This window comes from Hesperophylax consimilis, chromosome 19 (genome assembly GCF_061612785.1).
Source record: "Hesperophylax consimilis isolate HC1 chromosome 19, BYU_Hcon_1.0, whole genome shotgun sequence".
NCBI classification, from domain to species: Eukaryota; Metazoa; Arthropoda; class Insecta; order Trichoptera; family Limnephilidae; genus Hesperophylax; species Hesperophylax consimilis.
This window is the reverse complement of record NC_142854.1, coordinates 16135497-16157265: the sequence shown is the minus strand read 5'-3', so window position 1 is coordinate 16157265 and position 21769 is coordinate 16135497. Positions and strand designations below refer to the sequence as shown.

At 34.7% G+C, this 21769-nt stretch overlaps 1 protein-coding gene across 4 annotated transcripts in view; it reads left to right on the top strand.

The window, feature by feature from the left end:
* Rop (Syntaxin-binding protein Rop) overlaps positions 1-21430 on the top strand; it is a 35783-nt gene extending 14353 nt beyond the window's left edge. For 2 of the 4 annotated variants that reach the window (XM_089643512.1, XM_089643511.1), the window contains exons 5-14: positions 1831-1979; positions 2870-2927; positions 4151-4305; positions 5657-5811; positions 6729-6883; positions 7458-7538; positions 8642-8812; positions 11160-11359; positions 11749-11831; positions 12882-21430. In XM_089643512.1, the coding sequence (XP_089499638.1) occupies positions 1831-1979; positions 2870-2927; positions 4151-4305; positions 5657-5811; positions 6729-6883; positions 7458-7538; positions 8642-8812; positions 11160-11359; positions 11749-11831; positions 12882-13015 (1341 nt within the window). In that variant the 3' untranslated portion in view covers positions 13016-21430. Of the gene's footprint in view, positions 1-1830; positions 1980-2869; positions 2928-4150; positions 4306-5656; positions 5812-6728; positions 6884-7457; positions 7539-8641; positions 8813-11156; positions 11360-11748; positions 11832-12881 lie in introns of all 4 variants that reach the window. The other 2 variants (XM_089643509.1, XM_089643508.1) reach the window with 1 other exon arrangement.
* Positions 21431-21769: the final 339 nt, after the last annotated feature.

The window sequence follows — 21769 nt, the reverse complement described above, 5'->3', positions numbered from 1 at the left end:
TTTACGCGTAAATCGAAATTTCGCGGCCGAGTTTCGTCGCAGCCGACCCTTTAAATTCAGATATTTGGTGTAAACTCGTAAAACTACGACATGTTTCCGCGTAAAACGTATTTTCTCGGCCCTTCAAACTCGGATATTCGAAATAAATTTGAAAAAGTATGACATTCCAGTGTAAATCGATTCAGATTTACAAGATAATAATACTAATTAGGACGATGTATAACCACGTAAAAATACATTTTTCGGCGTTTTACCGCCACGGCTGACTTTTAGATTCAGATTTACGAAATATTATGATTTATTTTCGCAAAAATCAAATTTTTTCGAATTACACGAACAAATTTTCGTGCGCGGACAAAAATAAATTTCGAATTACGAATTAACGAATTTCGAATTAAAAAAAATTTTGTATGAAAAAATTTTTCTGCGGAAATTTTTTTGGCGAAAATTTCGAATTACGCGTTTTTTCGAATTATCGGGGTTCGAATTAACGGGGTTCTACTGTAGTAATTTTTTTTATGAGCACATAAATATATTTAATTCACTCCTTTGTTCATTTCGTTGTGTATTTTCTTTATTGTAACATTCTTTGGGTGTTGGTTTTTTTTTTTTTTTTAATTTTTCAAGTCACTAATTTAAGTAAGTATAACTGACTTTTTTTTCTTTTCTGCAAATATTATAGCTGCAAATTTTTTGGAAAATTTTGTAAATCACTAATCGTACAGTAGAGTTCCGATTAACCAACCTAAACGGGATTGGAAGAGGGTGCAAAATGGCCGACAACTACGGATAAACTGCAATCTTAAAAAAAGACTAAACCTAATATCTTATATTGTAAATGAATCGTTATAACTTCATGATTGGATAATTGGAACTCGTGTGTTATGCATTCGCTTGTATTATTTTTGCTTGTTATTTTTTTTTCACGCTGTACATTGTACATGGTGTCCGGAAACTAGTGGTTCAAGAGAACCCAAAAAACTTAGTTTTTTTTTCATTTTTGAACATTTTGATTTTTTATTTTTTATCGGCAACTGGAGGGTTTAAAAACTTTCGGAGCTGGGACTATGCTTCGACGCATTTTAAATGACAATAAACAGCTCTTCAAATCTCTTGGTAATCCCTAGCGACTGATTTTTTTTCATATTCTTTGACTTAAAAATTACAACTTTGGACACGATTTAAAGCTCAAATCAAAAAAGTTATTCCAGAAAATCAACACTAAATGTGATGCAGATTCATCAGTTTCCCGCTTGTACCACTAGTTTCCAGACACCATGTACATAATATTTGTTTATTATTCAATTATAAATATTTTAACACCAATGAATGTGCGGCTGAAGTCTTCCATGGTTATATACATAATAATATATGACTTATACAGTTGTAAAGTTTGTGCACTTTACCCCCCGGACACCCTGTATAAAGAGCATGCATGTTTGTCCGGTATCTCTTGTTCTAGATAAATTGCATTGCTTAATTGCATTAATTACTACAGTATATTGACCATTATTCTGCCATCCCAATGTTACAGTAAAATCTTAAAGCAAAGACATTACAGTTATGTTGTAATTAATAGGTACCATTAGGTACCCAATTCGTAGAAACGTTAATGTAACAATATTGTTCTCTTAATATATAATCTTTGTGTTATTTTTATTATTTTGTAAAATTATTAACCTCAACACAGGCTTGTCCTAGTGAGGTTACAATTCTAACGTAAAAAAAGATACAACTTAAAGAAACAATATATCAGTAAGTACAGACTGTACTTAACGTAATATTTTTTGTTTTGTTTCTAAATTAACCATTGTATTTCACAATGCTCAGGTGTTCTCTCTGGATTCCCCGGAGACCTTCCGGTGCTGGTACGACCCCGCTTTCAAAGACGCCCGCAACGCGAATATGGAGCGCATCGCAGAGCAGATCGCCACGCTGTGCGCCACGCTGGGAGAGTATCCCGCCATCAGATACAGGGCGTAAGAGATACACCAACTACATTAGTACATAGATCTTGCTAGTAGAGAGATACAGTGCACTCTCACTAATCCGCCAGAAAACCAGGCAAAGACATACAAAATATGCTGAAAATTAAAATGGGTATTCTATAAAAACAAACAAAAACCGCTATCAATCTTTAGTATCTTAAACTTCTGACAGTGACGGACATATATATAATGGAGTTATGCCTGTTAGTTCGATCATCTCCAGAAAAGTTCCCACAAAAAAACTCAACACATAAACACGCTACAAGGTTCACAGAAAACCTATTAATCCCAAAAGCAAACAAAACTATTTTTCAAAAAGGACCACACTATATGGCCATTAAAGTATATAACAACCTTCCACATCAAACAAATAACCGACACACTTAAATTTAAATCAACACTAAAAACATTTCTTTTAAACAAATGTCTCTACACCTTAAATGAATACCTTACATGAATTAAATACCTCTGTTTTTTATTTAAATATGTTTGTTAACTTGTAATTGTTGGGTTATGTAATATAATGTGTATTTGTTGGGTTAGCTGGAAGAAATAGGATGTAACCTATAAGCTATACCCTTTGTACTCTTTTTGTGCAGTAAATATTTTTTGAATTTGAATTTGAATTGAAGTACATGTTGTGTGCGTAAAGTTAGTTTTAGCGATTCACCCCAGATGGCGCTAGTGTGCGGCCAAATGTCGCACGCCAGGTTCCGAGAAGACTTTCGAACCTAGCTGATTGTAGGTAGACAGCGCAGTATTGGAAGCAGTTCCCTCAGAATAACTCAACTAAGGTTGTTAGACCTAGCAGCATATAGTAGTTCTTAGTGATGTAATGTTTTTTACTTTGACGATTATAATGGGTGTTTTCTTATTTGCAGTGATCGCTTCAATGAAGACTTGGCGCAACACGTAAAACAGAAGTTGGAGTCTTACAAGGTTCGTTCTTATACTTAATATCTAGGGGTTGAATACTACAAGTTCCTTAGTTTAATAATAATATTTTAGTAATTGTTCAGGTAAGATGATTATTAATTGGATATAATTGGAGATTTCACGGCCTAAAGTATTATAGTGATTTATTTTTGGGGTGTTATGCCATGTTGCGCTACCACCTTCTGTAGTTGACGTTTCGGATATTACAGGGTCCATCATCAGGGCAGAGGTGTAATCGAAAATTGTGGTGAAGTGTGTGCTTATGTATGTGAATATTACATATATATATATATATCACAGTATAATTTAAAATGGTTTTCTGCATTTAGTTTTGGTGTACCCATCAATTACCAGATACCAAGAACTATTGAGCTTAGCCTAGTCGTCTTTATTAATATTAACGGGATTTCAATTGCCTCCGTAATTAGGCGTGCTCTGTGCGTTTCGGGTCTTTCCAGAACAAATGCAAAGTAATGGCCGGTTTCAATTAAATGCTCGGCAATTGCCGATTTGTCAGGATGGCCGAGTTTACATGCTTGAAAGTGTTCTGATATCCTTTTGAATATCGCCCGTTCTGTCTGGTCTACATAAACCTTGTCACATCCGGAATAGCTGAGTTTATAAACTGCATCTGTCTCAAGAGGCTCTTATGATTTTCCTTAACTGTCTAGCAGAAAATCTTTTTGTTGACAAAATAAGTATACAATATTAGATATTTCGTTAATCTTGAGGGGCATTTAAATTTATGCATTAACCTTTTCAATGCTGGCCCTTTATACGCAATCTATACCACTATGCGGCACATTTTGACACAGTGTACAGTAGATCCCCATTAATTCCAAGAAAGAGTATTCGAAATTTTTGCCAGTAAGAAGTCCCCAAAAAAAAAATTACTTACAATTTTTTGTAATTCGAAATTCAACATTTATTTTAGGCCACGCATGAAAATTTGTTTGTGCAATCCGAAAAGAATCGATTTATACAATTATTCATCGTCCTAATACGTTTATTATTTCATAAATCTCAATCTATAAGGCCAGCCGCGCCGGTAATCTGCTGCTATTTTTCAATTTACACATGAATTTTTATGTGTTTACAAATTTGCTTTGAATAGTTTGTCCAGTGTCTCTTTGTTGTCACCTGTCATCCGAGATAATACGTTGCGTTAATTACAGTCTATTAACTTCTGTTCTGCCATCCCAATCATAATATCAATATGTCTCTAGGCCGACGACTCCACGATGGGAGACGGTCCCGAGAAGGCCCGCTCTCAGCTTCTTCTGCTGGACCGTGGCTTCGACTGCGTGTCCCCCCTGCTGCACGAACTCACGCTGCAGGCCATGGCCTACGATCTGCTCTCCATTGAGAATGACGTCTACAAGTGAGTACTAGCACAGCATCAAATATGATAAGCCGTTAGAATAACAGCTAGATGGCATCAACTAGTGCATTAACAGTTGGATACATGTATATGTTTGATAATAAAGTCACTAATTTGAATACAGTAGTATTTGAGTGAGACGCTAATAGATGTAATTCTTATAATATACAGGGTTTTCCAATAAGAGGTGTTATTTTGAATAGCCCGCTATTTCGGTAGATGTTACTTTTGAAGCTGTCATTTTTTGGCATTTGACAAGTAGAAACTACGCCATTGATAAAAATGGAACGATACACGCTTCAACAATGCATTGAAATTATTAAAATTCACTTGAGTGAATCAAATGCAAATCATCTTGAGTGATGAGGCCCATTTGCACCTCGGTGGCTTCGTCAACAAGCAAAATTGTCGCATCTGGGGCTCGGAAAACCCAAGAGTTATTGTTGAAAAGCCTCTCTATCCTCAACGTGTGACTGTTTGGTGCGGTTTATGGTCCGGCGGAGTCATTGGACCTTACTTTTTCGAAAATGAGGCTTGAGCAACAGTTACGTTGAATGGATTGCGCTATCGAAAGATGATTAATGATTTTTTATGGCCGGAATTGGATGGTATTGATCTGGACAACGTTTACATTCAACAAGACGGCGCTACGTGCCACACAAGCAACGAAACCATTGATATTTTACGATTGAATATCAAAATAACACCTCTTATTGGAAAACCCTGTATTTAATTTTTTTTTAATGTGAATACTGCACAAGTATCCCAATTGATCCCAACCATCTGGAGCCAGTGAGACTATGGTATCCTCAATTGCCGTATGTTGTGGGGTTGAAGCTAGTGGGGAGGGGAAGGATATGGATAAGAGGAAGGTCAATACTTGTTTCAATACAATTGTTAATGTTAATTGTTAATTGTTAATTGCCTGCCCAGCTATTCCAAGTACAATTAATTTTGTGGGCAACATTGAACTCGCTGCTGACTATTATCATAGACACCTCATACTTCGTGTTATGACACGTCTTATACAAGCCTAGTATAAAGTAGTTCAACTATTGTTACACTGGTACATATATATTTCTTTTGAATTATGCATTGTCTTACTGCACTTATATTAATAACTGCATCACTTGCAATAGTGTTTTTGTTTACACATTAATTGTTCTTTAATTTATTGCTAGTATTATTATCCTGTTTACCACTGTACGCTTGTAATTCGATTATCACTGTATTTTAAAAGCCATTATATGGCGTTTGAATAGATAAATAAATACTTTTGCCTAAAATAATGCAAATTTCGCCTTTCGTTCGTAGTGATGCTTATCACTGTTAATTGATGTTTTATATCCAGATACGAGGCGTCTGCCGGGGCCCCCATGAAGGAAGTGCTGTTGGACGAGAACGACGAGCTGTGGGTGGACCTGCGTCACCAGCACATCGCCGTGGTCAGCCAGAACGTCACAAAGAATCTCAAGAAGTTCACCGAGTCCAAGAGAATGGGCGGAGGTAAGACTATGTTGTATTATCATTGAACTTTCGCCCTGTTTTACTTTAATCTCTTGAATGCCAGCATATCCTTAAACCCTCAGGCCTCTAGCATATTCTGTTGAATTTGTGTGTATTCCCGCTTTGTAATAAAATCCATATAAATGGAATATTTCTGAACATATCCAAAAACTAAAAACTGTGTTTGAAAAGTGATGATATACGCTTTCAAATTTTATTATTCCAAATCAACATAGAAATTTTTTTAATGCAAACATTAAATGTTTTAAAAAAAAATCAATTTTTTTAAAATACAATACATCTGTTTTGAAATGAGTTTTAAACCTTCAGTTTGTTCGCTTTTGGGAACAACTCGTATGGGCTCACAGAAATAGTTGTGTCTCCCTTACTATCATGGTGAAGATGTGATCTAATCGGTGTTAGAAAGAGAAAACACCACGCTTTATATTCAAATCTAGAAGTTAACCACAGAAGCATTAAAATGTGCACCTTTTTGAAACCAAAGGTTCTGACCGCAATTTGAAAAAAACTTGATGAATTTATGAAACGTGATTTTTTACCAATTATTTTTATATGAAAAGACAAAAAAGTGAGTTGACAATAATGTTTGTAATACATTTGTCTATAAAAATGTTGTGTTTTTATATATTTTTTTGTTATCAGTAATTTTAGTTACAAAAAAGTAAAGTAAGCCATTTTAATATTGTTTTAATGTTATGCAAAATGGATCAAAATGTTAATCTGGTGTCTTTTCCTGATATGTGAAATTAAATCATAGTAACGTATTAGTAAGACGTGGTAGCTACAAATGCAAGTGCTGCCATCTCTAACATTCAAAGAGAACCCTTGAAGAATTCGATGTATAGTGTACATGTAGGGATGGGCAACTTAAACAATGATCGGTTCCTTGCTTTCAGGCGACAAGCAGTCTATCCGCGACCTATCCCAAATGATCAAGAAGATGCCGCAGTACCAGAAGGAGCTGTCCAAGTACGCCACCCATCTCCACCTGGCCGAGGACTGCATGAAGACCTACCAGGGCTACGTCGACAAGCTGTGTAAGGTAGAACAGGTGAGCCACTGTCCAATTCAATACTATATCTTTGATTTCACTGCCTTCGATTCAAGCAATCCAAATTCGATCCAGGGATGATCTCGCAAATTTGTTAAAAAAATTGGAATATTGTTAAATATTTTTATTTTTATGCAATATTAAACTCTAGTTCTAAAATATTCGCTTTCTTCAGTGTGAATTTATAAATGAATTAATTTGTTGTGCACAAAAGCTAAGGCAGTTGTTGTATGGAACAGACTGCGGCACCCCTGCTGACTTGTGTATTAATTCCAAAAACAAATCTACTATGTGATGAAGACCGTTACTAGTAGTTATCGTCAATCAAATTGAGCTCAGCCAAATTTGGCTTAAACACAGTGTTGTTACCAAGGCAACTAAGTGTGATTTGGTAATATCCTAGTTAAGTGATCTCTGTAGATGGATTAACTTTTACTAAATGTCGAACTGTACTAAAAGTGACAGTGACACAAACGGTGGAGTAAAACTGATAATTTTATTTACAAATGTGCTGTGATAAACGAATGGTTATTGTTGTTCAAAGAGAATTGATTTTATTTCTTTTATTTTGCAGGACCTCGCCATGGGAACTGACGCAGAAGGAGAAAGGATCAAGGATCACATGAGGAACATTGTTCCTATCTTGCTGGACAAAGTATTAATCTACTCTTTTTTACATTTTATTTATTTATTAATGAAATGCTACATTTAAAAACCTTTATTCAGATATTTTTGCCTGAGAAATCTTTGGATAAAGACGTAATTACGTGCCGTAACATGGGACGCCTTTTGAATCGAGGGGCGACTTTGATCATTGCAAATATCTGCAAATAATTCTCAATACATACCACTAGGAAATTACTCGCTTCTTTTTAGTGATTTTTTTTCGGGCAACGATTCAACGAAGCTTCCAAAATAATTGATGTTTTAGATGGTTTCTAGATATATGAAAATATATATTTTGTCAGTTAAATTGTGAAGCTGTTTTGTAAGTACATTTCGCCGCTTTAGTTGCACAAGGTTCTAACCGACATTTTTTTCAAAATGAACTTTGAATGCAAAACAATTTATTTTGTTCATTTCTATAACCAAAATAACTTTGTTTCACATACTTAAGTTTCACATACAAAACAGTACACAAATAGAAAAAGGGAGGTTAAGTAGAACAAACAAGAAGAAACAAAAAAGGAAAAAGATAGGGATATACACAAAAGCACAGAGACAATGTAGGAATTTAGAAGAAGGTACTTACCCACTAATACATTGGTAAAAATATATTATGCTCGATTACAAATACAGGGGATAGAAAAGGAGAGAGAAAGAAACAAAACATAGTACAACACGACAAGAATTATGTATTTTCGTTTTTATATGTTTTTTAAAAAACATTCTTTTATTGCCTTACTTTGAATTTTTGGATTATGCTGGCTGTTTTTATACATATCTGGAAGAGAGTTATAGAGTGTGTAGGCAATATAGTTAATATTGTTATTGTAATTAAAAATAATTTTTGATCGAGTAGTTATAGTTGGTATGTTGAAAGTGATTAGCGTTAGTAAATCAGGGCTGTAATTGTAAAATATAGACTAGAACGGTTTACCGCTTGTTTATTGTAAGGTGTTAGGTGTATTTGTCTCTGGCCAGCATTGACTACAACTCCTACACACCTTCCATATCACCCTATGAATGTTCTTAAGGCTTGTTTTGTAAAAATGTTGTTATTGCGCGTACTTTTATGAGTATCTTTACGCCACGTTGCAGACGGTAACCACACAGGATAAGATGCGCATCATCGCGCTGTACACCATGTCCAAGAACGGCATCTCCGAGGAGAATCTCAACAAGCTGGTGACGCACGCCGAGATCGGGCAGGTGGAGAAGCAGACGGTGGCCAACCTGAGCCATCTCGGCATCAACGTGGTTCTGGACGTGAGTTGCAATATGGTTTTTTTCTCTGTCGCGTCACAAAGTTGTTTTAGTTTTTAGATTTGAACTGCCAAGAGCCAGTGAGACTATCACATCCTGGATGACATTTTGGTCTCTGTTATTTATTTTTTTTTCTACTTAAAACATAAAATTTTTAGGTATTAGTAGAGACACCCATTCATAGCTTTAATTTTTAAGAAATATAGCATTAGTTATTTAAAAAATTGCTTTTATAGCTTTAATTTAGCGTTTATAGATAAATAGGATAACGTCATGAAATGGGAGTCGGCAAGAGGGGAAAAACAATTAAATTAGCAAAATCACTTGAAACGTGTTTATTAAATTATTGATTGAAACTCAACATGGCACATGTTTCTACAGTAGAGTGTGTCATATTCGTTCTACGATCTGTCAATACAAAATTATAGCAACTATTTTTATTTTCGCTAAAAACACCATTTATCACTTTAATTCGCGAAAACATCGTTAATGCTATTTATTTATTTTTATTTAAGTACATAAAACAGGTATGGTGCCCAAAAATTTACATACATGGATGTTTAAATACATAATAATAAAAAAATGATAATAACAAAAATAGTAACAAAATGAATAAGCTAAATATGCAGAAGTAAATAACAAATAAGAATGGGTAAAAGGTAAATACAAATATGTTCATAAACTATTTGTTATTGTCACACCTGTACTGGTGAGACACTGATTAGGTAGGTACAATGTTGCTTCTCTTTAAATAAAGGGCTTCATCACAATATCAGCTTAATATGATTAAAGGTAATACGTTTTTTTTTTAAGTGTTTAAATTGGTTATTAAAAATGTCTATTTCATTATTAGAGCCATGTATAATGTTATAATTTCTTAATGTTCGCGGTACAGGAGAAAAATATCCTGTATTTGTGTGGTAGGCTTTAATATAGAAAATGTCTTTCATCCTCCTTGTTGATTTTCTTGATGGTATATTGATGTTAATTTGGGATAAAATGTTTGGTATGAATGGGTGTCTCTAGGTATTAGCAACCGCTAAGTAACCACTCGGCAAATTGATTAGTAAAATATTAAATTTTCCATTTGTTATTGAAAAAACAGCAAAAATGTGACCAAAGACCCAATTTTCATTTGTAGTTTTTACTCCAAATATTTCCAGGAATCACTGGTTAAAGTAAGTCAGCTATGTCTCTTAACCTTCCAGCGGGCGCGTTGAGAAATTTCCCTTGGGCGGGCGCTTGTCGTAAATTTTACGTCATCAAGTTTTCTCCATGTAAGTGGTGTTTTCTTTATACAAATGTTAGGGAATTTTTTTAAGGATATGAAGAATGATAATAGGCAGTACTTAAAACAAAAAAATTGACTTTCTTAAAAAAAACGAAGCAACACTCGAAACATTTTAATATTTCAAAACAAAATTTGTTATCTACCTATTTAGTCAGAATCAATATTCCCATCCTTACAATTGTTACAAACCACCTCAACTGAAGAATGGTTCTTGCATGTAAAGGACTGGCAACGGCAACACTTCATTGATGCTGAGGATCTTTTCTTATCCAGTTCACATAACCGACAAACACCGAGTTTTGGAAAGCTTATGTTTTCTTCTTCTGTCATCGGTTCAACTGCCCTACCATAACTCACTTTGAGAAAAACATTTATATCTTGCGGTAAATGTTTGACATTTGATTTGACTCTAGCATAGCTCGAAGCTCGATGCTTACAACTAAGTGGAAAGAGTGGGGGAAGCGATAAGGCGCGTCTGTCGTAAATTTTACGACAGCGCGCCCGCTGGAAGGTTAACACCCTGTAATGGGCTTATTATGATTCAATAATATAATGTGAACAAATAATTGGATGCAAAATTTTTAAGATGTGGGCTTGGGTGTGAAAATGAGCAATCTGAAAGTATGTTGCCTGTAATTCTACGTATACATACGCGAGCCGAACCGCTGAACTGAACCTCAACTTATGGGAAAGGAACAAAGCAACCGCAAATGGTGCGAAACACCGCTTGCAGTTGCTTCGTTCCTTTCCCGTAATACATGGCTCGGTGCGCGTTCAGGTTCGCAAATGTATATGTACCATGTACCATTATATACTGATGATGCGGTGCTGATTTCTATCAGTATAGATGATATGCAGTCTCCCGTGTCTAGGATAGATGGAGTGTGTACGCAAAATGAGTTAACGGAAAATGTTGGTAAGTCTAAAGTCATGGTAGTGAATGATTTACCATGGAACAAGGGAATGAGTTTGTGTATTTAGTAAGTATGTTTACAATAAATAGAGAGGCTGATTTGGCTGGAACTCTTCAATTAAAGTGGTCTCTCCTTTTACAAGCAGCAAGGAAACCGCAAGAAGCAGTTCAACGTGCCACGCAAGGAGCGCATCACGGAGCAGACGTATCAGATGTCCCGTTGGACGCCCGTTATCAAGGATATCATGGAGGACGCCATCGAGGACCGCCTCGACCAGCGCCAGTTCCCCTTCCTGCCGCTACCGGCCGGCCGGGCGCATGGCGCTGCCTACAATGCTCCCACGAGGTGAGTCACGTCAGTCAGTCAACTGGAAATCGCTGGATGCCCGCTAAAGTGTATCCACTGGACTTTTCTTAATTCAGTGAAACCACGCGCGATGTCTCACGCTATTAGTTCATCTAAGCAACTGTCAAGTTACAGCTAGTTTCAAATAAAGAATTATTAATTAATAAAATATTTTTGGTATCTACTTTATTGCTCGTCTGATATGATTTATACTCTTAACTAGAACTACATCAGTTCCAATTTTAAATTAAAAGTTCATTGAACTTGAATAGTTTGTCACATTACGCAGGAATACAATTTCAAATCACATACCCATGCATCGACAACCGAAATTAGTTTATTTAATTACACGTTAATGTAACATTCATCTGTTTTTTTGTTTGTCGCAGCGCCCGCTATGGCCACTGGCACAAGGACAAGGCTCAGCAGACCATCAAGAACGTGCCACGTCTTATCGTCTTTGTCGTCGGAGGTAGGTTCACAATTTATTATTTCTTATTCTTCTGGAATTTACATTACTGTAGGATTTCAATATAGTAGATTCCATACACATTCCAGATTGCCACACGTATGATGGCACTGCACCGAATTCTAGAATAAATTAATTTACTGAGGGCAACATCCACAGCTACAGAACTGCGAACAATAATTCCACAGTACTCCCACACGTATTTCACTAACCCTGCGAACATCATCATATCTTTGCTTCTTGAATTCGGTGCAGCATCGTCAATAAATGTGACACTACGACGCCATTGTTATCGACCCAATCATTTTGACCTGATCATTTCGACCCGATCACTAATCACCAATGATCGATAGGGTCTCTTTTTCAAAACGGATTTGATCAGCTCTCAGCTCAGTCAGTACCCGTGACAGGCATGGCGAGCGACCATAGATGTAGGTTACATTTTGTAGACCGGGCATCTCGAATTACGTTCTCACGACTGAGAAATAGAGATGGTATACCTGAAGTTTTAAATAGGCTGTCATTGCGTTTCTAGGCTGGAATTGCAGTGACCGTACATTTCAAATTAAGTCTGATCTATACAATTTATGCATCTATGGTCTACAATACGGTGGTTGTGCATCGATCTATCTATGGCATATTTGCTATCAAAGATCGGATACTTTTGACCCGATCGCGCGTCTAACGTGTATCGGCAACTTATGGCAACTCTATTATGGAACACTATTAGTATGAAAACACATTGCAAGTGTCGCCAACTCCATTTACCCATACTGCTGCTAATCACATCTACGCACAGCGGCGCCCCATCTTTGTTTCTTCCTACACACCAAACGCATAACTGACGCTGCCTTTGCTGCTTTCCACGCAGTTTTGTCCTAGCTCGTCGACATTTATCTGACTTCTATACCATATCTCCCTTTATTTCTATTATTTATGACCACATAATGTTATCTTTAATTCCTCTAAAGATTCAACTGAATTAAATTTATAAAAGTCCTGTAATGTATAAGAAATATCCCGCTATTCTGACTTTGCCTTTTTCGTTCTCAGGTATTTGCCTGTCCGAGGTCAGATGTGCCTACGAGGTCACCAACGCGATGAAGAACTGGGAGGTCATCATCGGGTCATCACACATCATCACGCCTAAGACCTTCCTGGCTGACCTGGCCAGCCTGAGCGGTTAAGGAAACACGACTCTGCCTTGGGATTTCATCAGGCCATGGACGCTCGACTCTTACTGTAGATGAACTCATATTTCCATGATGAAAATTAAAGTTTGTATGCCTGATAATTGTAGAGGTAGCAATAAATCACTTGAGCAATAGAATCTAAAACTGAAAATATCTCAAGGCGTTATCGCTCGAGTGGTTATCATTGTAACAGATAACAGGCAAAGATTCTAATTGAACCGTTCATCTGAAATAACACTATTTCTCGAAAGTAGTAAAATTATTTTCATCTACAATTTGATTAGGGCGATTACAATGTAACCTATGAAATGCGACACTGTATTAAAACCAACCGAACAATATTTTATTACGCATTCTGTTACTAGATGTCTCTTTGTTACAAATTCAGCTAGCTATACATACTTTGTTGTTCAGAATCATACTATGCATAATGTAATGTTTAAATGAACGGTATTAAAGCAAAACTGCTGCTATCCCCAATAGCAAATGACCGGTATAAAAGCAAAACTGCCGCTATCCCCAACAGCAAAATGTTAAAAGCAAAACTGTTGCCATCCCCAATAGCAAATGACCGGTATAAAAGCAAAACTGCCGCTATCCTCAAAAGCAAAATGTTCGATACATTTAGAAAACAACTATCTGTGCATTTCCCTTCATTTCTCTGTGTTTCCTCCCTCCTACAACATGGGACTCTTCAAGACCCATGTTCACTCCTTCCTCTCCACAAAAAGACCCTCCACACAGCATCCCCAAAGATGACATAGGCCCTGAGGGAAATTATTTTCTTCAGGGCCTCCTGTGTGGAGTAAATATAAAAAAAAAAAAAAAAAAGGCCCTAAGTACGCATACTTTTGCTAGTGAACACTAGCAAAATAGTATGGCCTTAAATTTTTTGATGTTTTTTTTTAAATTGCTAATTAATGCATTTTTTTTTAGATTCGCTATTTCAAATCAATCATTTTTAAATGTGTTTTGCTCTATAAACAAATTTATTTTGAATAGTGGAGGTTTTGAAGTTCAACACTCAACTTAGTGGTGGTTTTGAACCTGAACATTTGTTAGAGTGGCGGTTTCGCACTTCAACCAGCACGGCGGCCATATTAGATTTGCAAAGTTGTCACATGTTTTCTGGCTTGCGATTGGTGCATTTCGAGATTGGCGCTTTTAAACCTCGGCAAATATGGAAGACAGGCAGTTTTGCTTTGGTTTGAAGATAGTATTGTGTATAGAGTAGTGATGCCGCCGGGTCTCATTTTCGGGAATCGGGTACCCGTTTGTGGAACCGGGCGGGTACCCGGGTTTTTAAACATTCAAAGACCCCGCCGATTTCTGTAGCGTGTATTTGAATTTTGCCGCCATGTATTGGAGGATGGAACCAACGGATGAAACGGGTGTTTTAATAATCACTCGACAATTATAAAAAACACACTGATTAATTAGCACACGTTGGGCGAGCGTGTGGTAGACTAGTTTTGGTTTGTGCGCATGACTGGGTAGGGTGGGGGTAGTGGGAGACACGCAGCCCGTCGGTTCACACGGCTAGCTCGCAGTCGACAGCAGTCAGCAGTCTAGTCATAACAAATGACAGCGCCGGATGCATAGTGTGGGATAACGTATCGTGTTATTATACTGAGACTGTTTCGGCCAAATAAATACAAGACAGCTCGTTATACCATTGTTTTATTGAGTCTACAGTTAAAATAAATATCAAGAGGTCGTAAATAAATAGAACAGCATTCATCATGTAAACAATTCAAAAAAAATTACACGTCTTGAAATTAGAGCCGGTTCTTGTTGTCAGAACCGGGTCTCCTTCAGAGAACCAGGTCCTGTGGGAACCGGGTCGGAACCGGGTCGGAACCGGGTCGGAACCGGGACGGAACCGGGTACCCGGCGGCATCACTAGTATAGAGTGAAATATAGATAACTAATCATCGGGTCAAAATGAACAAAGTGTGGATAGTGGCTGTTTCGCTTGTTTACCCCTCAAATAGAAATATATATTTTAATTATTATTATGTATTGTTAATCTCAACTTGATGTATGAACAGATAATTAATTTTTATGCCACATAATGATTACTTGTGGGTCAACATTCGAATATATTCATCGTTTGCTTAGGATAGTCCATTTCATTATTTTAGAGGCCAGTTTCCCACTGTTTGTAAAGCAATACATAGCTAAATTTACTTAATATTTTCACATCTAGAACATGACGTGTAGAATGTAACATTATACAATTACTGTATGAAGTTTGCCCTAGTCCAGTAAAAACTGTAAACCAGCGTAAGGTTGGCAATGGGTTGTCTGTAAAGTTGAACAATTTTTCGTATTTGCTAGGTTTATGCCACTCTAGATTATTATTTCACAGAGCTGGTGGTTCTAATGAAAATCTGGTATTAGAAAATGTTCTGTATAGTCGATGAGATAGAGAAACCTTCTGATGACCTGGCTTTTCATATATGGTCGCTAAACTGTTGCATAAATGTTCAAATTATTCTGAATTATGATCTTTTGCTAGGGCAATACTGACAGTAAACTTCTATTTAGATCTATGTAAGATTAAAGACATGATAGATTCAATACAGCCAGCGTTAAATAATGCCTTATTTTCCTGGCATATTTTAAATTTTGTTGTGAGTACAATTTTGTTGTTACTTTTCTCATGAAGAGAATCTCACTGAAAACTTTATTGGTTTATGAATTAATCAACACTGAGAATTTTTTTTACATAATTGTTATGACTGGGTAATGGCTGAGTGGACAAATGCGCTGAATTCGAACCCAGGCGTCGTTGCTTAAATTCTTCTGCTAACAAGGGATTCCGCAGGAAACGCACAGTATCCAACACTCACATCGCAAACAACTTGTCGCCCAAAATTTGTACACGTCGTAACTGGAATCACGAGACCCACATTGCCACCAATAATAATAATATTTCGCTGATTTGTATAGCGCTGTTTTTGTGAAAAATCATAACAAATAATACATAATGAAATTAATATAATTGATTCACAACCAAAATTTATAATTACGATTAGTGACTTGCGACTTGGACTAACTAACTAATACTGACTTAAAACTAGTGATTTAATGACATACAAATTACAACTGTTGCTTAAAGTTAGAGACTTGCAACATTTAAAAGTACGTGTTTTGGGGATATCTGGATTTATAGAAAATTAAATGAATTATTGAAATTAACCGTCATCATTGTAGAATTCTGGAAATGTTGAAACTACAGGGTTTTCCAATAAGAGGTGTTATTTTGATATTCAATTGTAAAAGATCAATGGTTTCGTTGCTTGTGTGGCACGTAGCGCCGTCTTGTTGAATGTAAACGTTGTCCAGATCAATACCATCCAATTCCGGCCATAAAAAATCATTAATCATCTTTCGATAGCGCAATCCATTCAACGTAACTGTTGCTCAAGCCTCATTTTCGAAAAAGTAAGGTCCAATGACTCCGCCGGACCATAAACCGAACAAAACAGTCACACGTTGAGGATAGAGAGACTTTTCAACAATAACTCTTGGGTTTTCCGAGCCCCAGATGCGACAATTTTGCTTGTCGACGAAGCCAGCGAGGTGGAAATGGGCCTCATCACTCAAGATGATTTGCATTTGATTCACTCAAGTGAATTTTAATAATTTCAATGCGTTGTTGAAGCGTGTATCGTTCCATTTTTATTAATGGCGTAGTTTCTACTTGTCAAATGTCAAAAAATGACAGCTTCAAAAGTAACATCTACCGAAATAGCGGGCTATTCAAAATAACACCTCTTATTGGAAAACCCTGTAGAATACCTTAACAACCTCACTAACAACCAAACAGTTGCCGTGTCATTATTATTGACAATCTTAGATTGTTTTAAAATGTCCGACACCATTTTTAAAGTCTCGACGACACGAGTGGGAACAATCTTTTGGACGAGTATAAAAAATTTAGGCAATGTGTGCATGTGTATGCACCTCCGTGCATATGCATAACGGTCGATATTTGATTTGTCGAGTTTCGTACACCTGCGTGTTCCGTCAGTAGAAGGGTCTAAGTCTTCAATCATTGCACAAATAACATTTTACGCTTATGATGATGCCATGTAATTAATATGAGTTTTTTTAAACGAGAATTTAAAAAAAAATCTATCTTGAATTTTGCAAACTATTTTACATATACAGTGGGAAACTTGTCATCTTAATATTTTGAAGAATTTAATTATAATAAATTAAGGTTGAACGTAACGTTAGTTATAATCCACACGATCATAGATGGCAAGTTGATATTATTATGTTTCGGATAAAAACTCAATTCTCTCACGAAAAGCATACAATTACAATATTACGTGTGTACGGGCACACAAATAACTTTTTCTTGATATTTTAAATAATAACTTATAAAAAGTGTACTTTAAGGCGATGCACTACGTCATGTAATATTTTAAATTGAGCCGCTATCAATAACAACCCTTACGTAGATGGCGATAAAGTTTAAATTCCCGCTTAACACGTTTTAATTTATGCAAGAAAAAAACATGGCCAAAAAGTGCCTTTTATTTTATTTTGTGGATGTTCAGGCATAAATATTTAATTTTGTTTCGATTATTTTACAAATAACGTAATTTGCCACTTTATACAATAAAATCATAACCGAAAATGGGTTTGTAAGTAGGAGATTTTGAACTTTAAAGCAGTTTTCATAGGCCTTTACATTATTTTTTTCTGGGCTTATAAAAAGATTTATCTAAAAAATATTCGATTATTTCAAAGGCCAAGATGTATTCTACTCGCAGTATTTAATTAAAGCATCTGAAACATTTCTAGGCGACCAAATTTTCAAACCAAAAACACATGATTTTGAATTACTACGTATGGCATCGCCTTAATACAGTAATTAAATTATCGCCGAACTCGTAGATTATAGTGTACGTTACGTTTAACCTTAACAGCAATATGTATGCAGTTAGACTTGTGAAACCAAAAATCCCATAAATTAAAAATAATTGTTATTTGTATAAAATATTAGATTAATTAACTATTAATATAGCAATTTTCTTCATGTGTCTCTTTAATGTAAGCATTTTGGAGATTTCTCTTTTTATAAGGATTTTGAAAAATGTGTGTATGTAGTAGTGTGTACATATTGATCACCTTTGTGGTGTAGAGGTTACATTGGTGATTCTAGTGAAGATTTAACCTGTTTACTGTCCGCGACCTTAAGAAAAAATTGTAGATAATTTATTCCAAAGCCGTCAAAGTTCAAATAAAAAGTATTTTCTTCAATCAGTTCCTTTGTACATAAGGGTTAAAATTTGCTTAAAAAAATGGAGGACACCGGTGCCCCATCCACAGTCGACAGGTTAAACCTTGCCAAAAGAAGTATTATCATCTAACGGAATACACAAAATGCTGGTGTAAAATTAAATGTTAACAAAACCCTTTAAAAAAAGATTTTTCTTATTTTTTTTCATCCTAACTAGCAATGTCATGCGAATTATTTAAAACATCTGGGACAAAATAATTTCAAATTTTTTGTAAAGCTTCATTAAAAATGTTTCTTAACCCATGGTTACAATAATTTATTGAATAAATTATCATAAATCATTACTTATTATCATAGTTTTTTCTTCCTGTTGTATTTCAGTATACATTTAAAAAATGATTCATCGCTGATTTGTCTATGATTTTACTGACATGCGCTATACATAATGGAAACAAGGGAGATGGGCATCAAACCATGCAAATCAGCTCCCCGCCTTTGCTTCCACCTACACACAAAACGCATAATTTTCATTGCATATCCGCTTTGATAATCCGTGCAGTTTGGTCTTAGCTTGGTGATAGTCGGCGCGTTTCCATGCCGTATCTCCCTCTGTTTCTATTATCTATGGTTTGCGCTGTAGGTACAATACGCAATGTACCAACAGGTGTAAACTCTATTTAACTCGGCTGTCTCTCTTTTGCTGAAAGTGGGCCTAATTTTTATAATATTATTTGGAGAGATCTTATCTTGAATTCCTATATCACTGCTTTTGCATTGTAATAATGAATTATTAATGGATGTCATTTACTAATATATTGTTTTCATGTAGTAATTAAAAAAAATAATATAAATAACATTATATCCGACATAATCAATCAATTATAACTGGCTTTTGCATTTTTATTGACTAGATTTGTATGCCCAATTTCTCTCCTGTCAGCATTTAACCTTACCTAGGCGGCTGTCGCATATGTGATCCATCCTCGTATGTATTCCCATATGCACCATCCCCTTATGCAGATATCGCATATATTGTAATTCATAAAGTTTCACTAAAGCACATATATATGTGCATGGTGATAAAACATGCTGCTTGGTGCGGTAGATTGCATTGAAAAGGTCAGCGTTGTAAAGGTTGAATAAATTAATCAATTTTTTTTACATGCGCACTTTCATTGTTAGAAAAACATGTATTAATTGTTTATATTGTTGAAATTTTGTCTTTAAACATTTATGAATTAAAAGATTTCTTGTATAATGTGAGGGCACCGTTCTAAAATATTTAAAAAAATATTGTATAATTTCAAAGGAAATTTAAAAAAAAATCACAACTGTATTTTATGAAATATAAAATATAAAGTTTTTTTTAAATTAATTAATATTATGTTAATACATGTTTGCTGTTTTTATAGATTTATTTGTGTTATTGATTATTTTATTATGTAAGCAAGTCGATATGTTAATAATAAACTAGATTTATTGCTGAAATTGCTTTTATATATTGTTAACATAATTTCAATTTATTGCCAGAAAATGCATGATTTACATTAGGTTTTTGTTTTCTTTTAAATTAATATTAATTAATTTTACATTCCTTAAATTTCAGTAATTTATGAATGTTAATAAATAATAAAAATTAAAAGATACGAAAAATCTCAAAAAAATTTGATTATAAAAATTGCCGTTGAAAAATTATTAATACCTAATAAAAAATGTAAATAAGAACATTTATTTTATTTTTGGTTGGTTTTTAAATAAACAAATTAGTTTTTATTTTTATTGTAATTAAAATGATTTCGAGTAATGTGCATGAATGAATAACACGATTATTTGTAGTATGTACCATCTTATCAATTTCGTTTGAGGGTTAATGTATCGTACATTATAATCTACGCGTTCATAGATGGCGTTAATTTAATTATTTTATGTAAATACGCTTTTACCGTGTACAAACTTGATTCTTTCAAGAAAGGCGTACAAATACAATATCGGATTAAATCACCGATACAATATTGTATTTGTATACATTTCTTGAAAGAACTGAGTTTTGTATATGGACAAATAATTCATACACAAAAAGTGATTGTTTTTTCCTAAAATAATTAAATTAGCGCCATCTATGAAAGAGCAGATTATGAATTATTTTAAGTATACCCTTCCAACCCCATTGTCTATGCTAATGTAACCACCATGTTTTGCATTAAATTTTATCTGTGGTTTATCCAAATACAATATGTTGCCGACGATTTTTATTATTTTGTTTTGTTATAATATTCTTTGAATCCTAATCCAACTGAAACGATTGTCTCGTATTTTTATAAAAAAAAAATTAATAAAATTTAGAAAGAGTAGTAAAGTGATATGTCCTAAATTTAGATTTTTCAAAAAAAAAAAACTTTTTAAATCGTTGGTAGAGGTCCCTTATTTGGGGAAAGCGAAGTGAAATTTTTGAGAATTAAAATTATAATAATTTTTCGTCTGACAAAATGACGAAAAATATAATAAATTTTGCTTTTTTAGTTTTTTGATATTTTACGTGGTGCTGTCATAAAAAAAATTGAAGAATTTTTTGTTACCCAACGCCATTTCGAATAGTAATTATTGCAGTTTTTACAAAATGGCCGAATTTTTTTTTAATGGAAAAATGCCTACGTAGATTTAATTTTACATTAAAAATGTATACTATGTGTGCGTGCATGTTTATCACAAATTGTCTTTTTTATTAATAACAAATATTAATAAACACTTATTCCAAGTAATATTTTGTGATCTTGAAGTGTCTAAGGTATGAACCATGTCAGCCACCATTTGAAGCAATTATTTATCTTCCCGAATTTGAAAAAGCTGCAAAACATATAAACAAATTGAAATTGTGGAAGAAAACATTAAATTAGGAACTACGGACTAGATTTTGGTAGGTAGGTACCTAAAAAATTGCCAACTTTTCAATGGTGGTCTGAATAGGATAGGCTTAACATTTTAAAAATTTAGTTTAGAAACCTGTTCACTAATATTATAAATTGTCAATTGAATATTGTAGATATTAAAAATGTATCTACCAGACGATTGGTCTTAGGTATTGTATATTTAAAGGCATTGTTATTCGAAGATGTATTCCAAGTATTCATAATAAATATTATGCTATGTAATCTACTGTTTATTCTTTACTAGCTGTACCCCGCCACGCGTTGTTGTGGCTCAGTCTGTCTTTGCAGATAGAGAAACAATAGCGCGTTTTGCTTTTACTTCCAACAATTGGCGCTATTTTTTAATAAAAGACGTGTTTATACCTGTCACAGGTGACATCTATATAATATTGATATACAAAAACACACCCATAATCGAATGCAATGTTATGTCAAAATTTCAAAGCAATCTGGGAAGAACTTTCAGAGATTTAAGATTTTGACAAACGAACATTAACCACTCAGAACATTAGAACGTCAAAAGACGTAAATATGATAATAGCGGTCAAGACATTAGAACGT